Below are 25,188 nucleotides of genomic sequence, written 5' to 3'. Positions count from 1 at the left end.
GCACAGTAGAGATTTATGAGTTACTAGGAGCCCAATGCACGAAATACGTGAACGGGAGGGGGGAGGGGAGAATCCCTCAGCCTGGCCTGCACCTTTGCAATCGGGGACCCCTCACGCACTGCCGAATGGGGCCTATCCTGGCAGGGCATCCCTCTCGCAATCCCAGACCACTGGCTCCTAACCGCTGGCCTGCCTGCCTGAGCCCCTAACCAGTCTGCCTGCCTGATGGTCCCTAACCGCTCACCTGCCTGCCTGATCACCCCTAACCACTCTGCCTGCCTGCCTGCCTGCCTGATCGTCCCTAACCACTCTGCCTGCCTGCCTGATTGCCCCTAACTGCTCACCTGCCTGCCTGATGGGCCCAAACCACCTCTGCCTCAGCCCCTGCTGCTGCAGCTTTGTCCGGAAGGAATTCTGGAATGACATCCAGGAGGTCTTCGGCTGTCTGCTCTAATTAGCATCTTATGCTTTTATTATTATAGATTTCCTAAACCAAAATTCTTTGTGTCTTTTCAGGAAAGTACAAAATTTAAGAATGTTTGGACTACTCATTCCAAGTCACCTATAGCCTATGAAAGAGGAAGAATATATTTTGATAATTATCGGTGCTGTGTCAGCAGGTATCTTTTGGGGGTAAATTTTTTGCTGTAATCCACCTCACTGTTGATCTTAGCCATTTTATAGAACCACATGCCTGCATCAGAACATAGTGAAATAGGAGAATGGAAAAATGTGTCCAAAACAGGTGGTAATATGGGTGTAATTTGAAAATCTTGTTAAATCTGAAGTTGCAGGTTCCATCTTTGTAATTACCATTTAAAGTGAAATTACTTTGTAGTGCAGGCAAAATGATAAATTGCTCTCAAAGTACTGTGTAGTATTTTATTCTGCTTAAAAGATATCAGAGTCAAGAGAGCCAGGTACCTAATGATTAGATGTTGCTTTAGAGGAGATTGTCTCTGTTTTGTTGTGGAAGTACTTGCCTCTTTGTTTTAGAGGAAATTTTCAAATTTGCTCAATTAGAGAATAGTATAGTACTCATTACCTAGATTCAAAAGCTGTTAATGATTTTGCCACATTTGCTTTATCTCTTTGCTAAGAATTTTAAAGCATTTCTAAACACTGTGCTATATTAAGTTTGCTTCTCTAAAAACTATGGGCATTTTCTTAATTGCTTTATTAAAGTATAATTCACATACCATACAATTTACCCGGTTAAAATATGCAGTTCAGTGATTTTTGGTTCATTGAAATTCATACTTAATGAATATGAACCCTCACTGCAGTTAATTTTAGAACATTTTCATTACCTCAAAAAGAAACTGTATACTTTGTAGCGATCACTCCAATGCCTCCATCACCCTCAGCTCTAAGTAACTGCTAGTCTGCTTTCTGTTTTTATAGATTCACCTATTTCCTATAAATTGAATCACATGTGTTCTTTTGGCTTCTTAGTAGAATCACATGGCTTCTTAGTAGATTACCAGTTTATTATCAAAGGAACAGCCAGATGGAAGAGATGCCTAGGACAAGGTATGTGGGAAGGGGCATGAAGCTTCCATGCTCCCTGCATCTCCACATGTTCACCAGCCCAGAAGCTCCTCACCTTTTCTCATATATACAGGGGTGGGCAACAGTACACTTACAGTTATGAGTATGCGAAACAGTGTTTATTTGTATTATTTATTAATTATTGTATTATTTTCCGTACGAGCAACTGTAAACCTGCTTTTGCCCCCTCCCTGTACACATAATGCTGTATATTTCCCTCTAGGCATTGTTTGTGGTGTATCCACAAATGCCAATATTCTGTGCATTTGTTTTAATTTTGTTCAAAATATTTTAAAATTTCTCTTGAGATTTCTTCTTTTACTCATGTTAATTAGTAGTGTATTTAATGTTCAGATATTTGGGGATTTTCCGGCTGTATTTCTGTTACTGATTTTAAATTAATTCCCCTGTGGTCTGAGAGCATACTTTGTATCATTTTCTAGTCTTTTAAATTTGTGGAGATGTATTTTATGGCCCAGGTTGTGTCTATCTTGGTGAATTTTTTCATGTGAGCTTGAGAAGAATGTGTATTCTGCTGGTGTTGGGTAAAGTATTCTGTACGTGTCAATTAGATACAGTTGGTTGATGGTACTGTTCAGTTCAAGTGTATTATTACTGACTTTCTGCTGCTGGATTTGTTAGTTACTGACAGAGGTTGTATTGAAATGTCCAACTAGAATAGTGGATTTGTTTGTTTCTCCTTTTGTCCTATCAGTTTTTGTCTCTCATATTTTGATACTCTGTTGTTAGATGATACATATTAAGGATTTTTCTGTCTTGGAAAAGTAACTGCTTTACCATTATATAATGCCAGTCTTTACCCCTAATAATTTTCGTTGTTGAAGTTTGTCTTGTCTGCAATTAATATAGCTACACAGCATGATGTATCTTTCTCTGCCCCTTTACTTTTACTCTATCTGTGTCTTTACATTCAAAGTAGGTTTTTTTGTAGCCAACATGTATTTGGGTCTTGTTATTTTTAATCCACTCTGACAGCCTCTGTCTTTCAGTAGGTGCATTTAGACCATTTACATTTACAGGGATTATGGATGCAGTTGGTTTAATACTTAACCATATTAGTAACTATTTTCTAGTCCTTGCCTTTGTTCCTTATTCCTTTTTTGTCTTTTATTATTTTTATGTTTCCTCTGGTTTTAATTGAGCATTTTACTAGTATGTGATTCATTTTCCTTCCACTCAGCATATCAATTATACTTCTTTTTAAACATTTTTAGTGGTTGCCTTATAACTTGCAATATACATTACAACTGATCTAAATTTCTTTCATGTAACCCTGTATCTCTTCATAGGTAATGCAGATACCTTATAATAGAGTATTTCTAATTCTTCCCTACTGCCTTTTATAATATTGCTGTCATCCAGTTTACTTGTCCAAAAGTTATAATCTATTATTGACAAGTTTTTATCTGTTATTAAGAATAAGAAGAATAAAGGATTTTGTTTTATCTTCATTTCTTTCTTCTCTAACACTTTTCCTTTCTCAATGTAGGTCTGAGTTTCTAACCCATATCATTTTTCTTCTCTCTGAAGAACTTATTTGAAAATTTCTTGTAAGGTCTGCTGGCAGCAAATTCCTCAATTTTTGTTTGTCTGAGAAATTCTTATTTCTCCTAGACTTTTGAAGGATAATTTCTTGGGATACAGAATTTTTGGTTGGTGGATTTGATTTTTTTCTTTTGTTACTTAAAGTACTAGTATTTCACTCCATTCTCTACTTGCTTGCATGGTTTCTAAAAGAGAAATCTAATGTAATTCTTATCATAGGTAAGGCGCTCTTCCCCCCCCACCCCCACCCCACCCCCACCCCAGCTTCTTTTAAGACATTCTCCTGTTTTTTATTTTCTACAGTTAGTATATGATATACCTAGGTATAGATTTTTGGGGTATTTATTATTCTTGTTGTTCTGTAAGCTTCCTGAATTTGTGGTTCTGTATCTAACATTAATTTTGCAAAATTCTCAGCCATTATTATTTCAAGTGTTTCTTCTGTTTTGTTTTCTCTTTGTTCTCCTTCTGGCATAATGTACATTATGTGTACATTACATTTTTTCTAGTTGTCCCATAGTTATTGGATATTCTGTGCTGTGGGGTTTTTGTTTTGTTTTGTTTTTCTTTTTTTCTAGTTTGAGAAGTTCTGCTTCTCTCTCTTTTCTTTCTCTCTCTCTTTAACTTTCTAGTTTGGGAAGTTTCTGTTGACATATCTTCAAGCTCAGTGATTCTTTCTTTGGCTGATGAGCCCACCCAAGACATTCTTCATTTGTGTTAGGGTGCTTTTGATTTCTGGCATTTCCTTTTGATTTTTTCTTAGGCTTTTCTTTTTAATCTCTGCTTAATTACCCATCTGTTCTTGCATGTTGTCCACTTCTTCCATTAGAGCCTTTAGCATATTAATCATATTTATTTTAAGTTCCCAATCTAATTCCAAATTCTAAATTACCAATAAGTACTCAACCTAAATTTCAATATCTTTGCCATATCTGGTTCTGATACTTACTTGATCTCTTCAAACTTTGTATTTTGCATTTTAGTATGCCTTGTAATTTTTGTTGAAAGTTGTATTTGATATATCAGGTAAAAGGAATTGTGGCAAATAGGTCTTTAGAGTGAGGTTTTAGTGTTTTTTTCTCCCCAGTACTGACTCCAGCAGCTTGCTCCTGGGTTTTGCTCCCAGTAAGATGTGATTCTTGGTATCCATCTCTCTCTCCAGTGTTGGGAGCTGCAGTTTGCCCTGCAACCTCAGTTGTTTGATGGACACAAGAGTCGTTGATTTTCAGTTTGTTCATTTTCTTGTGGTGAGGACAGGTGGGATGACTTCTAAGCTCTTTACATGTTGGACCAGACTGGAAGTTAGGATGTTTTAGGTAGTGTTTTAAATTTGTTCAGACTCGGGGAGCTCCTCCCAGCAATCCTTCTGGTTCTCTATGGCAAGTTAGCCTGCTTGCAGTTTAGCCTGGATGGCCAGTGAGCCTACCAGTCTCTTCCCATTTGCCTTTCATCACAATCTTCAGTGGCTTTTGAGAATGCGCTTAGGCTAGAACTTGTCCAGACTGTTGCAGACGGGCAGCTCTCTGCTTCATGACTGTTTCTTCCCCGAGGCAAAATCTTTGAGTCAAGGCTCTGGTGCTGCTGGTTGTGGGGTGGGGTCAATGGAACCTTCACTCTGAGTGACTGTACTCTGCAGCTGAGCACTTGAGGTTGGTGAAGGCATTAGCCTCAGGTCTTCTTACTTTCTCCGTGTGGAACCAGGCTTTACGAGATGGGATAAGACAAGTCTAGGCTCCAATGTTCTTCGACATGCCATGCGCAAGGTAGAACCTCTAACCGAAGGGTAGGCGCTAGCTAGGCAGAAGAAGGGATCCCCACCTCTTGACTTTACTCATTCAGGACTGAGTCCCAGCAACAAGCAGCTGGGGCAGGAATAAATGCTGCCCCTCAGGAAGGTAGCCCAGTGCTCTTGGCTCTGTCACTCTGGAGTGGAGTGTTTGTCTTACTGAGCTGAGAATAACAGGGAGGGAGCACATCCCCGTTCAGTTACCACAAGCTCACTCTTCTTACTGACTTCTAGAGGTTTTCTTGACTAAATATTTCTTCATTTGCTGTATGCCCCCGGGACCATTTCCAGAGACTTTAAAATAGTTGTCCTTTTATAATTTCCACCAGTTTTCCTGGGGAGCACACCCACAGAGCTCCTCATGTTATCATGTTTCCAGTGGCAATCTGGACATTTTCTTGTATGATCATAATGGCATCAGACCTATCAAAATGAGCAGTAATTCTTCAGTTTCATTTAATGCCATTTTAAAAAGTAACCTTCCCAATTTAGAGGTATCTGTTTTAATTTTTAAAGAAAATCAGTGAAGCCCGGCCAGTGTGGTTCAGTGGTTGAGCATTGGCCTATGAACTAGGAAGGTCACAGTTCGATTCCCAGTCAGGGCACATGCCCAGGTTGCAGGCTCCGTCCCCAGTGTGGGGCGTGCAGGAGGCAGCCGATCAATGGTTCTCTCTCATCATTGATATTTCTATCTCTCTCTCCCTCTGCCTTCCTCTCTGAAATCAATAAAAATATATTTAAAAAAAAGAAAGAAAATCAGTGGAAATGGCATTGTTGGTGAATAGTATTGAAGTTCTTTAGTATGGCATTCAGGGGTGTTTTCCCCATAGGTTAGGATCAAATATGAGGTTGCCTTCATTCCTGTGAAATTCTCTTTTTGTTAATATTCACCCAAGGATATATATTTTCCCCACATTGATTTTTAGAGGGACAATGGAAGGAAGGAATAGAGATAGAGAGAAATGTTGATGTGAGAGAAACGCATGGATTGGTTGCCTCCCACACGTGCCCGCACCTGGGGCTAGGGACTGAACCTGCAACCAAGGTATGAGCCCTTGACCGGAATCGAACCCTGGACCCTTCAGTCTGCGGGCTGACACTCTAACCACTGAGCAAAACCAGCTAGGGCAAATTCTCTTTGATTTGGGAAAACATCAAAGGTGAATAAAATTGTTACCCTCAAAATTGTGTCTAAATAGTTTAATTTTAAAGTTCATCAGTTAAAAAAAATGAAAACATCTACGAGCACATTTCAGTAGTAATCAGAAGTATAAATAAAAAGCAAGCGACTATTTTTTACATTAAAAAATGTAGTGTTGCCCTGACCGGTTTGGCTCAGTGGATAGAGCGTCGGCCTGCGGACTGAAAGGTCCCAGGTTCGATTCCGGCCAAGGGCATGTACCTTGGTTGCGGGCACATCCCCAGTAGGAGGTGTGCAAGAGGCAGCTGATCGATGTTTCTCTCTCATCGATGCTTCTAACTCTCTATCCCTCTCTCCTCCTCTCTGTGAAAACTCCATAAAATATATTTAGAAAAAAATAAAAAATAAATAAAAAATAAAATGTAGTGTTTAATATTGGCAGAAGTATAAACTTATCCAACCTTTCTGAAAGGCGTTTTGGGAATAAACAAACCTTAAAGGGTATTTCCTTTTTTAATCCACTGATTTTCATTCTAAAATAATTGGACTCTTTATCTAATTAATTTTCATTAAAAAATATTAGAGAAACAAATATGAACATGATAGAATTCAACCAAGATATTCATAGTAAATGTTCATGATTCTATTTTGGGAAATAACCTGCAGATAGGTAAATGTATGTAAAGAAAAAGTAGAGGGAAATGAACCAAAATGTTAATATTGGTTATTTTTTATATTTTTACAGTATAAATCTATTTAAATTTTATTATTTTTTAAAGATTTTTTTCTATGACTATGTATTATGAATTTTATAATCAGAAAAAATATTAACATATAATTAAGAAGAGGAAAGCAAACTAGTAAGTTGCATTTTGGTAGTCTAAATCTCTGAATAGAAAAAAAAAATTACTCAAACCTGAGCAAACACTGTCTCAGTTACTAAGATGAGTTATCATTAATCATTTATTTTTCTTTTTTCCCAGTGTTGCATCAGAGCCAAGAAAACTTTATGAAATGCCAAAATGCTCCAAATCAGAAAAAATAGAGGATGCTTTATTATGGGAATGCCCAGTGGTAAGATTTGTTTTTAGGCATTTGTTTTTAAAGCAATTTTAGCCTAGAACTGATTATTATTAATATATTATACAAGGGAATAAAACAAATATTATAGTGATTCCTGAATCTTGAAAGGAATTAAGAGAACTTACCTTTTGATTATTATTTTTCCTCATGAAATAATATTAAAAATATATTTTTTAAATTTGATACTATTTGTAAATCTTGAAAATTAAAAAAAATTATGACCTCATTAAAAGTTCCATAAGAAATAAAAACTAGTTTGTGGTTATTCTTAGTGTTTAAGAAATCATTTTACTTACTATACTGAAACAAAATATTTTGTTACAGGTTATGTTACATGGTATGGGTAATAGTTACGTTACATGACTGTTTGAAAGGGGGTTCTTATGAGTTTCCTCCAGGAATCTTGTTAGGAAAATCATAAGATAAAAATAAAAAACAATGAGGCCCTGGCCAAGTAGTTCAGTTGGTTAGAGCATCATTCCGATACACCAAGGTTGAAGTTTCGATCCTGGGTCAGAGCATATACAAGAATAAACCAATAAATGCATAAGTAAGTTGAACAACAGATTGGTATTTCTCTATCTCTCCCTTCCTCTCTTGCTCTAAAATCAATAATAATAATAATCCTATATAATAAAAGGCTAATATGCAATTTGTTTCCTCCACTGGGAGTTGGACCAGGGGGTGGGGCTGGCTGGCCATCTGCCCAAGGCCTCTCTCCCCCAACTCCCCTCCAGCTGGCCCCGCCCCCAATCAGTCCCCCCACCCCAATTGGGGGCGGGGCAGCCTGCCAACCTCTCGTGTCCCTGCCCCCTGGCCAGCCCTGATGCCGATTGGCTAACTGCCTGCAACCTCTCCCCCCTAATCCCCAGCAAGCCCCACCCCCAATCACCCCCACACACACGCACTCTGATTGGGGTGGTCCAGCAGGACCCCACCAGTGCATGAATTCTTACACTGGGCCTCTAGTAATAATATAAGCTTATTCCATTAGACCAGCATTGCCCTAGTGTGTATTTTTCAAAATACTATTTTCATTAGATGTTAATATCTTATAGTTGCTAAAGGAGTTTGGAGGAAATGGGTTGGTTGTAGACAAGTTTGGGTATTCTGAGTTTAAAAGGTTAAACAAATTTATAGAATTACTTCTCAGAGCCTTTACTAGTAATAATACTTATAATAGTACTAATGTACATAGTGACTATCAAGCTATTTTTTCAAACTCTTGATCATAAAACTTCTTTTTTTAGGTATATTTCTTTTTTTTTTTTTCTTTTTGTTAATCCTCACCTGAGGATATTTTTCCATTGATTTTTAGGGAGAGTGGGAGAGAGAGGAAAAGACGGAGAAATATGGATGTGAGAGAAACACATTGATTGGTTGCCTCCTGCATGCACCCCGACCAGGCCTAGGCCGGAAGGAGCTTGCAACCAATGTATGTGCCCTTGAGTGGAATTGAACCTGGGACCCTTCAGTCCACAGGCTGACGCTCTATCCACTGAGCCAAACCAGTTAGGGCCCATTAAAATTACTTAAAAAACAAAACAATACACTGTTTTTACATAGAATTGTAGTTGTCTGTAGCTACAGCTTTCTTTTTTCCTGGACACATTTTTTCTGTTCCCAGAAGGCTCCATTTTAAAAATCAGAAAGCTTTAAATCTATGTTTTCTTCCCCAACTCCCTATTGAAACCTAAAAATAACTGCTGTGCCCCAACATAGAAAGCCTTTTGCATCCATTTTCATTGGTGCAGGGAGGATGAGGACAAATTTCTTAATTGAGAAAAGTTTTGAAGACACTAGTACAAAGCACCTAAAAATTTAGAGCAGTCCTGTAAAAATAGAGTTTCAGGTAACTTAATTCCTAGCGTCACTTCTTGTTAAACATTTTGTTCTCGTTTAAAGTGAAGATTTTCCATTAAGAAAAATTAAGAAACGTATTGCATTGTTTTTAACATACTGATGCGAAACTATATTTAAATAAGCACCATTCTTTTCTGAGACGATGTGTGGAATATAACTTTTGGTTTAGGAAAATAGCTCAAACCTATTATATATACTCCTTCATATTCTTTTTTTTTTTAATAGGCAAGGTATAAGTACTACATTTTTTAAAAAATATATTGATTTTTTATAGAGAAGAAGGGAGAAGGATAGAGAGTTAGAAACATCGATGAGAGAGGAACATCGATCAGCTGCCTTCTGCACGCCCCCCAGTGGGGATGTGCCCGCAACCAAGGTACATGCCCTTGGCCGGAATCGAACCTGGGACCCTTGAGTTCACAGGCCGATGCTCTATCCACTGAGCCACACCGGTTCGGCTAAATACTACATTTTTAAAAACTTTAAAATCTCCATTAGATGATACTTCTATAACACACCATATAATAAAAAATTGATTTTAAAAGTATCTCTTATTTCTTTTTCTAACATTTGAAAGGGAAGACAAACTTTTGAGAGCATGTATAAAATAACTACGCCATCATTTTTTTCTGTTCACTTACTGCCTAAGCAAATACTAGATTAATTTTAACTTCCTTATTTGTAACTCTCCTCTTAGAACTTCCTTTTTATTCCACAAATCAAATAGAACCTTTTGCTTTCTTTGTCTTCCTGTCTTAGACTTCCACCTGGTGGTAGCTCTGCAGCGTCAGGTGCACCAGGCAGCTATCCTCTTCCTTTCGGGGGTGTAATTCCTTGGTGACGTAGGTTATCTTTAAACCAGGTCCGTCTTCTGTTCTCATTGGGCTGCCTTGATTCTGGATTATAACTTTTCATCCTGAGCTAGAATGGAGCCACAGTGAATAATGGGATAATTTGCCCTTTTGACTTCTGTCAAAAGGAAAACAAGTCTTAGAAATATCTATTCTAATGATGACTCTTAATTGCTATGCTATTCTCCATGGTCTTAAGAACTTATTGTTGTTATCGTCCTTATCACAGCAGCAGCATTAGTAATACTCCCACTACTATTGTAATGATTGGTGAACATTTGTTGAATACTTAATGATAAATAATAATAAGTCATACGTTATTTCACGTACTGTTTTAGTGCTTATATGAATAGACTCACTTAATAAGTTAATGATGAAAATAATTACCCACAAACTGTATTCTTGAAACCTATGTAATTTTATTAACCAATGTCACCCCAATAAATGTGATTTTAAGAAAACCCCACAAAAAAATAAAAAAAGAAAAGGAAACAATTACCCACAACCTAATTTTTCCTTGTCTTAATTCTTTGTGTATTTGAGCATTTACTATTATTTCTTTGATATACTTATTTGACTATTTCTTTAGTGCTTAGCTATTTTCTTTGGGCATTGAGTACTGCAGATTGTTCATGGCCAAGTAGTTTTACTTTTCCATCTCATTTTTTTAGGGGGAAATGCTGCCCAATCCATCAGATTATAAATCCTCACTCATAGCACTGACAGCCCATAACTGGCTACTTCGTATATCAGCAAGTACGGGGAGAGTCCTTGAGAAAATATATCTTGCTTCGTATTGCAAATTCAGGTATTATTTGTGACTTTATTATTCTCGATTTTATTATAAAAATTTGAGACTTGTGGCCCAGGAAACTGAAAGCAAGTTTTGTGTGTGTTGCACGCACACGTGTGTGTGTTTTAGTTTTCCATTGCATATCTGGATCTCAATTTATAAATCTATTCTTTTTTCTCTCCTCATGACTAAATTTGAAGTTCTGTGGATAAAGACCCTTTATAATGTTTTTTTGTATCCTTATCAGTAGCTAACCTGTAGTAGTTGGCAGATAAACTTTAAAAAAGTCTTGTTTTCCATCTATAATAATAAAAGCGTAATATGCTAATTAGACCAGACGACCTTCCTGATGACCTTCTGTAGGAAGCCGGTGCTGCTGCAGGGCCGAGCCCCTTGCACAAGTTTCATGCAACGGGCCTCTAGTCTACAAATAGTATTCTATATGTAAGATGCACTTTATGGTAGATTTTCCCGAAGGCTAGTCTGTTTCAGTTAAATTACCCATCTAGTACAATCTAAGAACTGTTATTTTAACAACTAGTTTTATAAACTAGATGTAAATTTTGAAGTATGTGCATTCAAAACATGAAAGTAATATTTTTTATACTTTATATAAAATGGTTATTTGTTTTCTAAGTTTGAATACTGTTAGATCAAACAATTTTTATCAAAACTCAGAAGGATTAAAGTTATATATTTTATAAAAATATTTTCATATAAGGATTGGGAGGGAATTCTTTTAGCTATTTATTTGTTTTTAAAATAAATTGCTTTGCTTTTATAATTTAAATAATTTAAAAAACTTGACATATGACTGGCTGGTGTGGATCAGTGGGTCAACCCATGAACCAAGAGGTCACCAGTTCGGTTCCCAGTCAGGGCACATGCCTGGGTTGCAGGCTTAATCCCCAGTAAGGGGGGCGGGGAGTGCAGGAGGCAGCTGATCGATGATGTTTCTCTCATTGATATTTCTCTCTATATATCCCACTCCCTTCCTCTCTTTCTAAAAATCAATAAAAACAGCCCAGACAGCATGGCTCAGTGGTTGAACGTCGACCTATGAATCAGGGGGTCACGGTTCAATTCCCTGTCAGGGCACATGCTCAGGTTGCAGGCTTGATCCCCAGTGTGGGGTGTGCAGGAGGCAGCCGATCAATGATTCTCTCTCATCATTGATGTTTCTCTCTCTCTCTCCCTTTCCCTTCCTCTCTAAATATATTTTAAAAAATAAAATAAAAATCAATAAAACATTTTTTAAAAATTTGACATAAAATATATATTATATTTTGATTTAAGTATAAGGAAGCCTCCTCCCACCCCCAAATGAATAAACTTTGCTTCATTCTTTTAAAAGATACTTGAGCTGGGACACTCCTCAGGAAGTCATTGCAGTCAAGTCAGCTCAGAACAAAGGCTCAGCATTGACCCGGCAGGTAGACATCTTTAAACATTCCATAAAGTGAAGAATTTTTTTTTCCCATACGGATTTGTCATAAAAGAACTAATGATCTTTGTTTTCTGAACCATGCTATACAAGTTGTTTACCACAAATTTCAGAAATTCCCTTTAAACCACTGTGGGCTAGTATGGACTATTTTACATTCCATGGTAGAAAGAAATTGACTGGATCTTGTTCTTCAAAGTAAGGAAGCCATCCTCTTCAAGCAGAGAAATCACTCAAGCTTTTATTGTCGATACTCTTTTCTCATTTCATTATGGTAGATATGTCAGAGTAACACTGCTTTTAAATGCTATAACCATGATAACCATGTGTCTTTCAATTGTTTGAATTCCAATTTACAATATTAATTGTTAATATTACATTAAAATATAATGTATTAATTTAATTTATATAAACATATACATATAATTTATAATATAATATAGGGATATATTATATAATATGTAATATGTGTTTTGTTTTACAGTATATAAAATGTTTTTGTATAGAATATAAACTATATTTTGTTGCTAAGAAATGTTTAATTTTATATTTACTTTTATAAGTTTTGTGTATATGTGCATATGTGTGACTGAAGGGTGAACATTTTAATGGACATATTTTGAACATGTGTGAATCTCTGTTTAAATAACTCTAGTGTAGACAGATGGGTGTTTTCCATTCGTGAAACCATCTATAACTGCATGCTAGGACAGTTGGATGTTCTCAGCTCAGGAAACAGTGCTTCTGAAATACCCTTGAGAGCTGCCTGTAATTTCAGTCTTTCCTTTTAGGCAGGCCTTCCACAGCCTGTTTTGCTGTACCTTGCAGTGTTCCATGTTCTACCTTTTTCACTCATAGGGATTCTGGAGATCAACAAAAAGGTAAGCGCTCATTTCTGATTTAATTATTTGTTTAGTAGGTGTGATTAGAAATGTTCCCCTGACTGTAAAAAGCTTGCTGACCTCATTTATTTTATTTCAAAATATATGAGAACGTTTAACATGGGAAGAGAGCCTAATCTTTCCTTCACCTTTCTGCATGCTTTTGTGTCTCTCATGGGGATAGTGTTGAATAGTGGTCATTAAGAAACCACTATTTTATAAAATTATTAAATGAGTAAGGTATTTTTCCAGAGGACTATTCCCAAGTTTGTTAAAATTACCATTAAATAAAGGTGAAAAGCTGTAACAAAAAGCCTCATTTTAATTGCAAACTATAGATCTAAAACTTATGATATATAAACAAGTCTTATAATTAAATATGTGCATTTCCAACTCATTAAGTTTTATGTTTTATTGTTATTGCCATTCTTATTGGTTTGTGGGTGGTTATATGGGAGGAAAGAAGGACAAATTTCCTTTGACTAAAAGGACCAATAGCTTCCCAAAATGCCTCATTTTAATTGCAAAGTACAGATCTAAAACTTATGATATATAAACAAGTCTTATAATTAAATATGTAAATTTTCAACTCATTAAGTTTTATGTTTTATTGTTATTGCCATTCTTATTGGTTTGTGGGTGGTTATATGGGAGGAAAGAAGGACAAATTTCCTTTGAGTAAAAGAATCAATAGCCTCCCATTTTCTTTTAAAAAATTGTTACTTATTCTAAGTGAATAGTTATTTGTTGGTCTATTCTACTAGTCTTTTTGTTGTTGTTAATCCTCACCCGAGGATATTTTTTTCCATTGATTATTAGAGAGAGTGGAAGGGAAAGGGAGAGACAGAGAGAGAGAATCATTGATGTGAGAGAGACACATCCATTGGTTGCCTCCTGTGCTCCAACCAGGGCCGGGGATTGAACCTGCAAGCGAGGTACATGCCCTTGACTGGAACTGAACCCAGGACCCTTCAGTCCACAGGCCGATGCTCTAGCTACTGAGCCAAACCAGCTAGGGCCTTTTCTACTAGTCTCTAATTAAGCACCTAAAGTATTATAGAGAACAGATCTTGACAGTCCACTAGTATTCATTAGCAAACAAGATGAATGTATTTTTTTACAAGTTTATATTATATAAGTATAATATACTAAATTGCATAAAGGCTGAAGAATAATAGTTATTTATTAATTGTTTTGTATCAGGCACTTTGAGCATTTTATGACATTATAACATAATGTATTCAAGTAGAAAGTTAAGCAGGCAATAAATGGAGGAACTGGAATTTTAAACTAAATTTGACTCCAAATTACAAACCAAATTTTAAGGTAGAGTGGCTATTTTATTATAGCACTCAATAACTGAAACTATGTTTGTATTACGCAAACATAGTGGGGACCCAGGGTCAGTGAAAAAAAAGTCATGAGCTAGTCAAGATCAAAGCAAACTATAATTTACCTTCTAAGAGATAACCAAAACACACAACTCATGAACCTAATTGTCCTCCTTGTGCTTGTAGAATAATTGTCTATTCTAATTACAGCCTACAGGAGGAATGAACATGTAATGAAGTCATAAATTGTTTCTATTTATTCTCATATGGCTAAGATTATCATTTGAGGAATATGGTTTCAATATGCTGACTTGGAATTGAAGTATATCTTTCACTTATCATGCATGATCAGGCTACCCACGGTCCAGACTGGAATGTACTTTAAGCTATTTATTGGGGTAGTAAATCTTTACTAAGTAACTTGTCTTGAGTAGAAATAGAAACCCATTTCACTTAATTTCTATTCTTTTATTGCTCTAAATATTTGTCTATGTTGGCTTTTGTTAAATATTAAAATAAGCATAGGATCAAGTTCTTCATCAGAACTTCTATGGAGAATCATGACCAAGTCCACTGCACAGAAACAGAAAGGGAGTAATGAACCAAAGTCTTACTTGAATTATTAGATTAATAATAATTAATTAATTATTATTAATTAATAATAGGTGGTTAGTCTTTAACTTGTTTGGTTTTTACATGACTAAAAAATTAAACACTATCAAAGATTTAAAGGACAAGGTAATGATAAAGATCTGGAGCTGGCTGTTTCTTATTAGAATTACTTTTTAGATCCAATCTCTCCCCCTCCAATTAGCTAAAAAAAATTAAGTCTCTTTATAAATATCATTTTAGCACAAAGAACAGGTCCCTGGCAGGCTATGCATGGTAGAGTAAATATTTATTTAGAATTAGATGGATTCATGTAAAGCCATATCCATGAGGAATACAATTTGTCATTAAAAGATATTGACAATGTGGAGAACAGTATGGAGCTACCTCAGAAGACTAAAAATGGAACTCCCATTTGACCCAGTGATCTCACTACTAGGAATATATCCCAAGAAACCAGAAACGCCAATCAGAAAGGATATATGCACCCCTATGTTCATAGCAGCACAATTCACCATAGCTAAGATTTGGAAACAGCCTAAGTGCCCATCAGCAGATGAGTGGATTAGAAAACTGTGGTACATATACACAATGGAATACTATGCTGCGGTAAAAAAAAAAAAAAGGAACTCTTGCCTTTTGCAACAGCATGGATGGAACTGGAGAGCATTATGCTAAGTGAAATAAGCCAGTCAGAGAAAGATAAATACCACATGATCTCACTCATTTGTGGATTATAGAGAACAACATAGACTGATGAACAGGGACAGACCCAAAGACTGAGAAACAGCGATCGGCTATCAATCCCCAGAAGGAAAGTAGGGGAGGGCGGGGGTAAGGGGAAGAGATCAACCGAAGGACTTGTATACATGTATATACGCCAAACCAATGGACATGGACAACAGGGGGATGGGAGCATGAGTTTGTGTGTGGGGGGGAGGTTGGGGGTTAATGGGGGGGATGAGGACACATTTGTAATACCTTAACTAATAAAAAAAAAAAGATATTGACAAAACTGAAGCAAATGGATGAAGCAGATGAATGCTACTGCATCTCCCATTAGTGCTTCAGTGTGAGATTCCAGTGGCTTACCACTCACCCTACTAACACCTTAATTTCAAGTTTCTAAGTTATAATTATCTTACGATGTGAGGCAGCAGTATTGCAGTGGTAGCCTGAATATTAAGCAAATGCATAAACCACTGTGAACACTCAGAGGATTGGACTTCTGGTCTTTTCTCAGGTGATATCTACCTTTCCCCTCAGATTTTCGGGAACGTTACTGATGCTACCTTATCTCATGGAATACTGATTGTGATGTACGGCTCAGGACTGGTCAGACTCTATAGCTTCCAAGCCATCACTGAACAGGTAGAGAAAACTGGAATTTGCCTATTATAATTAACTTGAGGTTTGAACTGAAGTATGGTGTTTTTAATGAGATGCTTTTAAAGTAAGACACTTGTGTAAATTTCTACTCTACAAAAATTCAGGAAATGCAGAAAGATAAAATAACCTTTAATAGAGGGGTGGGAAGATAAACATAAAAGCCCTGAACAAATAAAGACATTTTCTGTCATATACATGTGAATTTGAATTTTTCTCTCTCCAGACAGCAATAAGTAGGTGCTAAAGACACCATTTTTGTTTTGTTTTGTTTTTAGTTCATGCAACAGAAACTTGACTTAGGGTGTGCATGCAGATGGGGTGGGACTGCTGGAACTGTGGGAGAGGCTCCTTTTGGCATTCCTTGTAATATTAAACTCACAGGTATGGCTACTATATAATATTTTTTCACCTTTAAAAATAAGTAGTCGTGTAAATTATTAATTGTAATCACCCAAATGTTTTTCGTATAATTTAATTACAAACTCAACTCATTTTACTCTTATACAGCATGCTCCTTGCTATTGAATACATGTCAAGAAAAATCTATCATTCATTCATTGAACTGAAGGCTTGGAGATGCTGAGCCTTGCTTGGCCAGAGATCAGTGACCTTTGGCAAGTCACTTAACCTCTCTAGTCTGGATTTCCTTATCTGCAAAATGATGAGTTGCAGCAAATGTTACTATCTTTGCCCCCACTTTACTTACTATTTTGCAATTCTACAATTTTACCTACTTCTAAGAAAGGTATTTTCCAGGGAAAATATAATTGCCATTCTATCTGAATATAGAGCTTAGACACAGAGAGAACCCCCTAGTATACTTAATGGTTGAGAAAGCACAAAAAATAAAATTATATTAAATTCTATAAATATAATAAAAATGTTCTCTATTTAACCAGCTTATCAAATTCAGCAGTTTAATAAAAAAGAAATTAACTATTACTCAGATTCAGCAGTGTATGTTAAAAGAAATAAACCATGACTGACCAGAGTTCATCTTGGAAATACAAGGATGTGATTTAATATTTGGAAAGAGATATTAAAATCATATGAGTAAACTTAAAAATTATATATATATATATATATATATATATATATATATATATTGATTTCAGAGAGGAAGGGAAAGGGAGAGAAAGACAGAAACATCAATGGTGAGAGAGAATCATTGATCAGCTGTCTCCTGCACGTCCCACACTGGGGATTGAACCTGCAACCCAGACATGTGCCCTGACCGAGAATCAAACCCTGACCTCTTGGTTCATAGGTTGATGCTTAACCACTGAGCCACATCGGCCAGGCAAAGCAGTTTATTTTTACTACAGAATAAATAGAAAATGAAATTAAATGAAATAGAGAAAAATTAAACACTGATAGTTCTCCCGTATGGCGATAACTGTCACCTATGTATAGTAGTTAATTGTGCTTATGAAGAGGCCTAATAAAGCACACATTTCTATAATAACATGATAAGCCTCTTTACTGACAGTGGTGGCCTCATAAACCAAAGATTAAACTCTCAAGTAAAAGGCTAAACAAAGGAATCATAGATGAGCCACTTGTTCAAACAGACCATGTGGTGCTTCACAGGCTGCCCAAAAGGAATTCTGATCTTCTAAAGATGCCGTGCCTTCCGCTTATGTATTTCTCTAAGAGTAAATCCGTTACCTCTACCTAAAATTAATTGTCATCAAAGACGACTAAGAAACACCAACAGATATGGGCATCCCTGAGAGATACTGTGAGTTCAGTTCTAGACCATCACAATAAAGCAAGCACAGGCATACCTCAGAGATATTGTGAGTTCAGTTGCAGACCACCATATCAAAGCAAGTATCACAATAAAGTGAGTCAGAATCTTTTGCTGGTGGAGGTTCTTGCCTTCAGTTTATAAAAAATGCAGCACCTATGTAGCACCATAAAGGAACACGCAATAAAACGAGGTATGCTTTTATTTCTCATATGATGTCAATCTCCAAAAGCCAGTGACTGACTAGATGTACCTAAACTCCCTTAAAGTTAACTTGTCTAATAATAATATAGTAGTACTGGCTACTCTTTAATAAAGCTTCCATTGTGACGGGGCCTATCCTAACTGCTTACATTCACTGTGACTAATATCACTTCCACACTGGAAATCCTAAGCAGGACTGCTCTTGTAAAGTTTGGTCAGTTTAACCTGTTAGTCTAGATTATGGAAGATGTCTTCCGCACAGTGAAGGAATTATTAGACCTAATTATCTTGCAGGATTGTTGTGAGAGTTGGACATAGTATCTAACCCAGTCTCGTACACGGCAGATGCGTCGTAGTAAATGTCAGCTGCTTTTATTGGCTGTACTTTGTCATTTTTCCCTCATAAGCACCTTCAGCCCACTTTTATCTCCACTCAACTACAGGTCACACTTACCCCGAAAACAGATGTCTAGAAGGTTGACTCATAGCCTAACATTTGTTTTCTACCAGCTTTCTCTTTTCTTAGCAATAAGCCTGTTTCCTGATTGTTTTTTATTTTCTTGAACACAGTGATTTTTCATTAATGGAAACTCATAGATGATGCATGCAAAGGAAGGTTGAACTCAGTTAATGAATGTTCCAAAGCTACCAGAACCGAGAAAGCTAATAAATTCCTTTTGCCCATGTCTACAGACACGCTACCACCGCTCTTTGAGGTGTCCTCCCTGGAGAATGCCTTTCAGATTGGAGGCCACCCTTGGCACTACATCATCACACCTAATAAGAAGAAACAGAAGGGAGTTTTCCATATTTGTGCCCTTAAAGACAACTCCTTGGTAAATCATGAGTGATCAGACCTTTTAGTAGTAAATTTGTATCAGAAATTCTTTTTTCTCTGCTTCTCTAATAAGTTCACGTTCCTGGGTTACTTTTTGTTTGTATTAATTTGTGAATAATGTGTAGTACTGAGGATTACAAAGAATACAGCAAAAGCTTGTGTGTCCTACCTGGAATTTAAAAACATTAACATTTGAAAATTCTTAGGGTACCAGAGATTACTTAGGTGTTTTTTCTTACCAGTCTCCCAGCAGGAGAACCCATGCAAATCATCTCTGAAAGCTTCATGGTGGGAATCAATGAAATATGTTCAGGCTGCCTCTGAAATTGCTGGTGTAATGTGTTGTTGGTTCTGCTTTTTCATGGTTTGTTGCTTTCCAGAACAGAACCAGGTAAAATTCTAGTGTTCACAATGTAAGCCATGAAACAGTTTGACCTTTCAAGGCTACTCTTAAATTATTTATGGCAAAATAGGAAGAAATGGTACATGGTAAGACAAAAGAAATTTCTATCCATTAAATCTATTTTTCTTCATTTAAAAAGTGATTTTAGGCATTGATTTATCAATTAAAAATATCATTGAGGGCCAACTGTGTGCCAGATATGGCTGGGACACATTTCCTTCCCTCAAGTTGCTTACACTCTCAAAAAAACACACAAATATGTAGATAAATTAGATGCTGTCTGTTAAGTACAGTGATTGAGGTAAGTGCAAAAGAATGAGTGTACATTCCATATTTGTTTTGCATTTCTGGTTTAGTTTTGTTTATTTCTGGAACCTCTTGATAAATCAAATGAACTTTTTCTGAGGCAGACTCAGCTTATTCCACCCATGTCTTTCAGGATCTTGCTCAGTTGCTGTTGGACCCAGAAGCTTTTAGAGTACAGGTCACCTTTTACCATGCTGAAGATCAGCACAGTCTTGGGTTCATTTATCTATTTCCCTTGTTGTTGTGGCCAGCAGGGAACGCTGTGTACAGTGTCTTCTGGTTTTCTTTTTGCAGGATTATGGTCCCTCTGTTTCTCATTTACGTACCTCACATAACAGCTCCTGTTTGGCCCCGCCCAGTGATAGCCTCTCTCGCCATGCACTCTGGAGGGGCTGTTTCCTGCCATGACAAGTCTGGTTTGATTGTTCACCTCCCAAGCAGAGGACATCCTTCAGCTGACAGGACATCGCGTATCTCTTTTTTACTTAACTTTTTCTTCCAGCCTAACCTTACACAGTTCACATTGTGGATATTTAGTACATACTCTTCTTACATAAGAACTGATAATACATATTCTTTCGTGTGTGTAAAGTGGCTTTTAATATCCATATTAAGCATGTCTGGCATGGGCTCTCCTTCTGTAATAATTGATTAAGATTATATATTAAAATACAGATTTTAGTCAAATCTGTATTTTAATATATTCATAAATAATTGCCAAATCCAGGAGAAGTTTCAATCCTTTTGCTAGACAGCTTTATTGCAGTGACATAATGATGCATATGCCCATTACCTTCCACCTGTCAGTCGGAAGAGTAGATAATCCCAAAGCACATATGCCTCCAAACTGAAGAATTCAGTACATGTGTCAGAGCCTTCTGTTAAACTGTGCTTTAAAATCTAGCATTTGAAACAAATAAATAACTAAATGAAATCTAGCATTTGAACAAATAAACACTACAAAGTTTGTAATACTGCATAGTGCTTAATACAGAGGGATGATGTTTCTTTTGTGTGTTATAGATATTATAATAAAGAGAATAATCTCCTAAAGAAAGATATGTATAGTATGTACATATTTTATATTGAAGGAGCATCTGGCGCTAATGCCATCATAGACACATTAATTTCAGTGGTTGCATCCAAGATGCTTAATTGCATTGATATTCTTATAAAATGTAATAATATCATCATTCCTATGAGGATATTTATTAAATTCTGGAAAATTAAAACTCATTCTCTAACTTGATACATAAAATGTGTTAAATTCAAATTTTTAGAAAAGCATGGCATGTAAAGCACTTGTGACATAGCCCCAGCCTCCTGCTCCTGTCTCATGGCTGGACACTGTTTTCCTTAATTTAATTTTGGTTCTGGTGTTCATGCACATACACGCTAGGTAGGTGAATACTTCGGTGCTTTTGAATTTGCTCTCTTCTTGCTAGTCATTTTTTGCTCATCCTGGGAGTTTCAGTTTAAGCTTTTTTTCTTCCTGAAATTCTGCTCACCTGGGTTGAATGCTTGAGCACTTTGTTTTTTTTACGCTGCCTTATTATTCTCTGCCTCCCCTCTTGATTATGGGCTTCTTGATGGCAAGGATTACTGTATGTTCACGTCATGTCAAGTACAAACACCTAGTGTGACACCTAAAACATAGCATGCTGTCAATATATGCTACTAGAATAAATTCACTAATATTTCACAAACTTTCATGAGTGTCAAATAGGAAAGATGGTATTATTTTATTTTAAATTGGAGAAATTAAAGAATTTAAGTGACTTAGATAAAGCTAGTGAAGTTAATGTACTAGTATTCATGCTGATAATGGTTCCCAGTGCTCCTGTGTATAAAGCAAAACACATATATGTGCATATGTGATAACATATCATGGAGGTGATTTTAATGTCTAAATAGATTGCTGTGAAATAAATGTCTCCACGGTCTTAAAGGCTAAGCAGTATTAGACCATTTCCTCAGCATTGAAGTTTAATATCTGGCTTATCCAAGGAGATCATATGACCTGAGATTTTAGGTTTGGTTACGTGTTTATTTTCATGTATCCACTCTTCTGAGTGACGGTTTGTTAGGGAGGGGGAAGGGAGGGGACCGCATGAGCATAATTATGGCAAGGTTATCGGATGGAAAGTCCATGGACTTTGGAGTCAAATCTGCTGTTTAGTAGATGCTAAACATTGAGAAAATGATTTATACTCTTTGTTTTCTCACCCATAAAGTGGAGATAACAAAATATGCTTTGAATGTTGTAAGATCAAATGAAATAAGGAATATAAAGCATCTAATGCTGACACAAATTGGGTGAGCCTGAGATACGGTAACTAAGAGATTTTTTATGAGGTATAATATTTGGTACAGGGTAAATCTATGAGATTCCTGAATATAAATGTTTTAGATTTCTCAAGTTTGAGTGTCCTAATTCAGCCCTTATACACATCCCAGTTCAACTGGTTAATATTTTCTCTTCCCTGTACCTTTGACTTACTGATCTGTCACTGCTCTTAGATTTGAAAGGAAAAAAAAATTCCTGTCTTTTAATCTTTAGTCTCAATATTTTTTCCCAACTTCAGGCTAAAAATGGGATCCAAGAAATGGAATGTTGTTCTCTAGAATCTGACTGGATCTATTTTCATCCTGATGCTTCTGGAAGAATAATACATGTTGGCCCAAATCAGGTCAAGTGAGTATTTTCATTAGTTATTTCAAAATTAAAAGTAGCTTTTGGTAGCATTTACTGGGATCTTTAGTTTTGTACTAGCTAACTACTGAGCAAATTATGGAAATAATTAGCTGCCTATAGAGTACTTCCTCAGAGACTGACATCTGGAAAACCTGACTATTCCCTCAGCCTCATCATTACTGTTTATAAATATTATCTTTGAGTAAGTTCTTAGATGGATGATATAAAAGTAAAGAAGATGGCAGATTGGCTCATCCTCATCAGGTCTTAGTTCTCCAGGATTAATGAGAACAAAGATGATTTTTCTTTGTTCTAAATAACAGCCTTACCATAGGAGAGGTAGCAGATTGTTTGAAATAAACCTTGTTAACCCACATCTTCCAAGAGTTGTCCTCTCCTTCCTTGAAACCCTCTTCATTTGGCTTCTCTGACACAGTTCTCCTAAATGTGTCCCCCTCTCTGAGATCTGCCCTTCTCAGTATACGTCATGCTCTTCTACTCAAACTTTGTTAGAAGTCCTCAGGACTTGGTCTTCTCACTCTTTTTTTCTCTCTCCAGAATTCTATATTCCCTTGGCTTCAAAGATCGTGTATACAAAATTCCAAAAATGTTATTCTAGCCCAAATCTCTCACCTAAGATCATGTTAGAAATCTGGAATCATTCTTGGCACTTTCTGACCTTGTCTTTCATCAGGGTACATATACTTAAACATTCACGGCTTTTCTCTCTCTCTCTCTCTCTCTCTCTCTGTCAGTGCAGTTTATTTTGCTACTAAATATTTCTTCAATCTGCCACTTTCTGCCCTTGGCCACTGTCATCATCTTGGCCAGACCATTGTCATCACTGGCCTGGACCATAGTAATTTAATAGTGTACTTACAGAACTCCAAAAATCCATTTTTGCATTTTTTAAGTCTGTTTTCTTCTCAGCAGCTAAGAGTGATTTTTAGAAACTGCCGGAAGCCTGTCCATCCTTGCTGCTTGACACAGTCGCTGCAGGAAAGAAACATCTGCACAGCATGTTTCAAGGGACCTGGCGTATATAGCATACTGTTCTTAATATGTTTGCTCCCCTTAGCGCTGTGTGTTTTAACCAAGGTCACCTCTCCGAGAAAGGTTGTTTCCCCAGGTAGGGATTTTTCCCTGAAGTCAGGGAGGGGATAAAACTCCTTAACTAAGTGCCAGGTGGGTAGTTAATCACTTTAACTACAAACAATCATGCTTAAGCTACATAATCTTTACTCCCTGGAATGGAGATAAGAAACGCCCTAACCTTTGCAATAGAGATTGACAGGATTAAAATCAACTGGTATAAATACGGATGTAACAAGACAATAAACAGCAGAACCTCTCTGGAGATCCAGACCAGAACTTGGCTGGAGATCCTGGCTGGAGATCCTGGCTAGGCTGCTGATCAACTGAACACTGTCTCCATGTCCTTCCTTCTTCGCCGACTCCTTCTACGCCTTTGGGAACCCCTGGACCTGCTGGGGTTGGACCCTGGCAAGAAACATTAACAAACACAAAAACCTGACCATGTGAATTCTGCTTCAACCTTTTTATGGCTTCTTGCTGCTCTTGGCATGGTCTGAAAGACCCTCCTCTGACTCAGTTTACTTCAGTCATCCTCTTTTCAGAAAGGCGAGGACCTGTTCCCTCTGTTTGGAGTCTGCTTCCCTGAGCTATTCTTCTACCTAATATCTGTTCATATTTAATGCCTGAGCTTAACTGTCCCTTTCCACAGAGTCCTTTCCTGAAACCTTTGTTAGATTAGCTCCTCGTCTTCTATTCATTGCACCAGCTATGTAATCTTCCTCTGTAGCACTTAGAGCAATTTTAGCTAATTATTTGTGTGAACATCTGTTTAAAATCTAGACTTGGAATCATGAGCTCCATAAATACAGGGAAAAAGACTGTTTTTCTGACTCCTCTAATCCTAGCACTGAGCACAGTGCTTAGCCCAGACTAAGGTGCTCAGTGAGTGTTCGTGAGTAAGAAGGGAGTGTCTACTCCACGTTAATTAGTCTACTTCTCTGGACTGAGTATAAGGAGGATGACTGGTCTTAATGAAATACGATTGTGAACTTCTACAAAAAGTTATAAAAACTGGCTCAGCTTTTGTAAACCTTACTTTTAATGTTTGTTACCACCCATCCCTTAATATTAGTTTGAGTTGTTTTTTTAAAATATATTTTATTGATTTTTTACAGAGAGGAAGGGAGAGAGATAAAGAGGTAGAAGCATCGATGAGAGAGAAACATCGATAAGCTGCCTCCTGCACACCCCCTACTGGGGATGTGCCCACAACCAAGGTACATGCCCTTGACCGGAATCAAACCCGGGACCCTTCAGTCCACAGGCTGATGCTCTATCCACTGAGCCAAACCAGTTAAGGCAGTTTAAAAAAATAAAGTCCTGCTCTAACTGGTGTGGCTCAGCAGATAGAGCGTCGGCCTGCAGACTGAAGGGTCCCGGGTTTGATTCCGGTCAAGGGCATGTACCTTGGTTGTGGGCACATCCCCAGTGGGGGGTGTGCAAGAGGCAGCTGATCGATGTTTCTCTCTCATCGATGTTTCTACCTCTTTATCCCTCTCCCTTCCTCTCTGTAAAAAAATCAATAAAATATATTTTTAAAAAAAGAAAGAAAGAAAATAAAGTCCACAGAGAGTTTGTGCCCTTTTGCCAGGTTTTAATAGATAGGCAC

At 37.0% G+C, this 25,188-nt stretch overlaps 1 protein-coding gene across 2 annotated transcripts in view; it reads left to right on the top strand.

The window, feature by feature from the left end:
- DCAF17 (DDB1 and CUL4 associated factor 17) overlaps positions 1–25,188 on the top strand; it is a 38,681-nt gene that overhangs the window by 854 nt on the left and 12,639 nt on the right. For both annotated transcript variants that reach the window (XM_081095667.1, XM_081095668.1), the window contains exons 2-10: positions 517–620; positions 7,028–7,118; positions 10,513–10,649; positions 11,989–12,067; positions 12,870–12,959; positions 16,166–16,270; positions 16,564–16,669; positions 18,936–19,078; positions 22,375–22,484. In XM_081095667.1, the coding sequence (XP_080951793.1) occupies positions 517–620; positions 7,028–7,118; positions 10,513–10,649; positions 11,989–12,067; positions 12,870–12,959; positions 16,166–16,270; positions 16,564–16,669; positions 18,936–19,078; positions 22,375–22,484 (965 nt within the window). The remainder of the gene's footprint in view (positions 1–516; positions 621–7,027; positions 7,119–10,512; positions 10,650–11,988; positions 12,068–12,869; positions 12,960–16,165; positions 16,271–16,563; positions 16,670–18,935; positions 19,079–22,374; positions 22,485–25,188) is intronic.

The sequence above is a fragment of the Myotis nattereri genome, assembly GCF_964212035.1.
Source record: "Myotis nattereri genome assembly, chromosome: 7".
Taxonomy (NCBI): Eukaryota; Metazoa; Chordata; class Mammalia; order Chiroptera; family Vespertilionidae; genus Myotis; species Myotis nattereri.
Note: the sequence above shows the minus strand (reverse complement) of the source record. Positions and strands in the feature narration are given on the sequence as shown.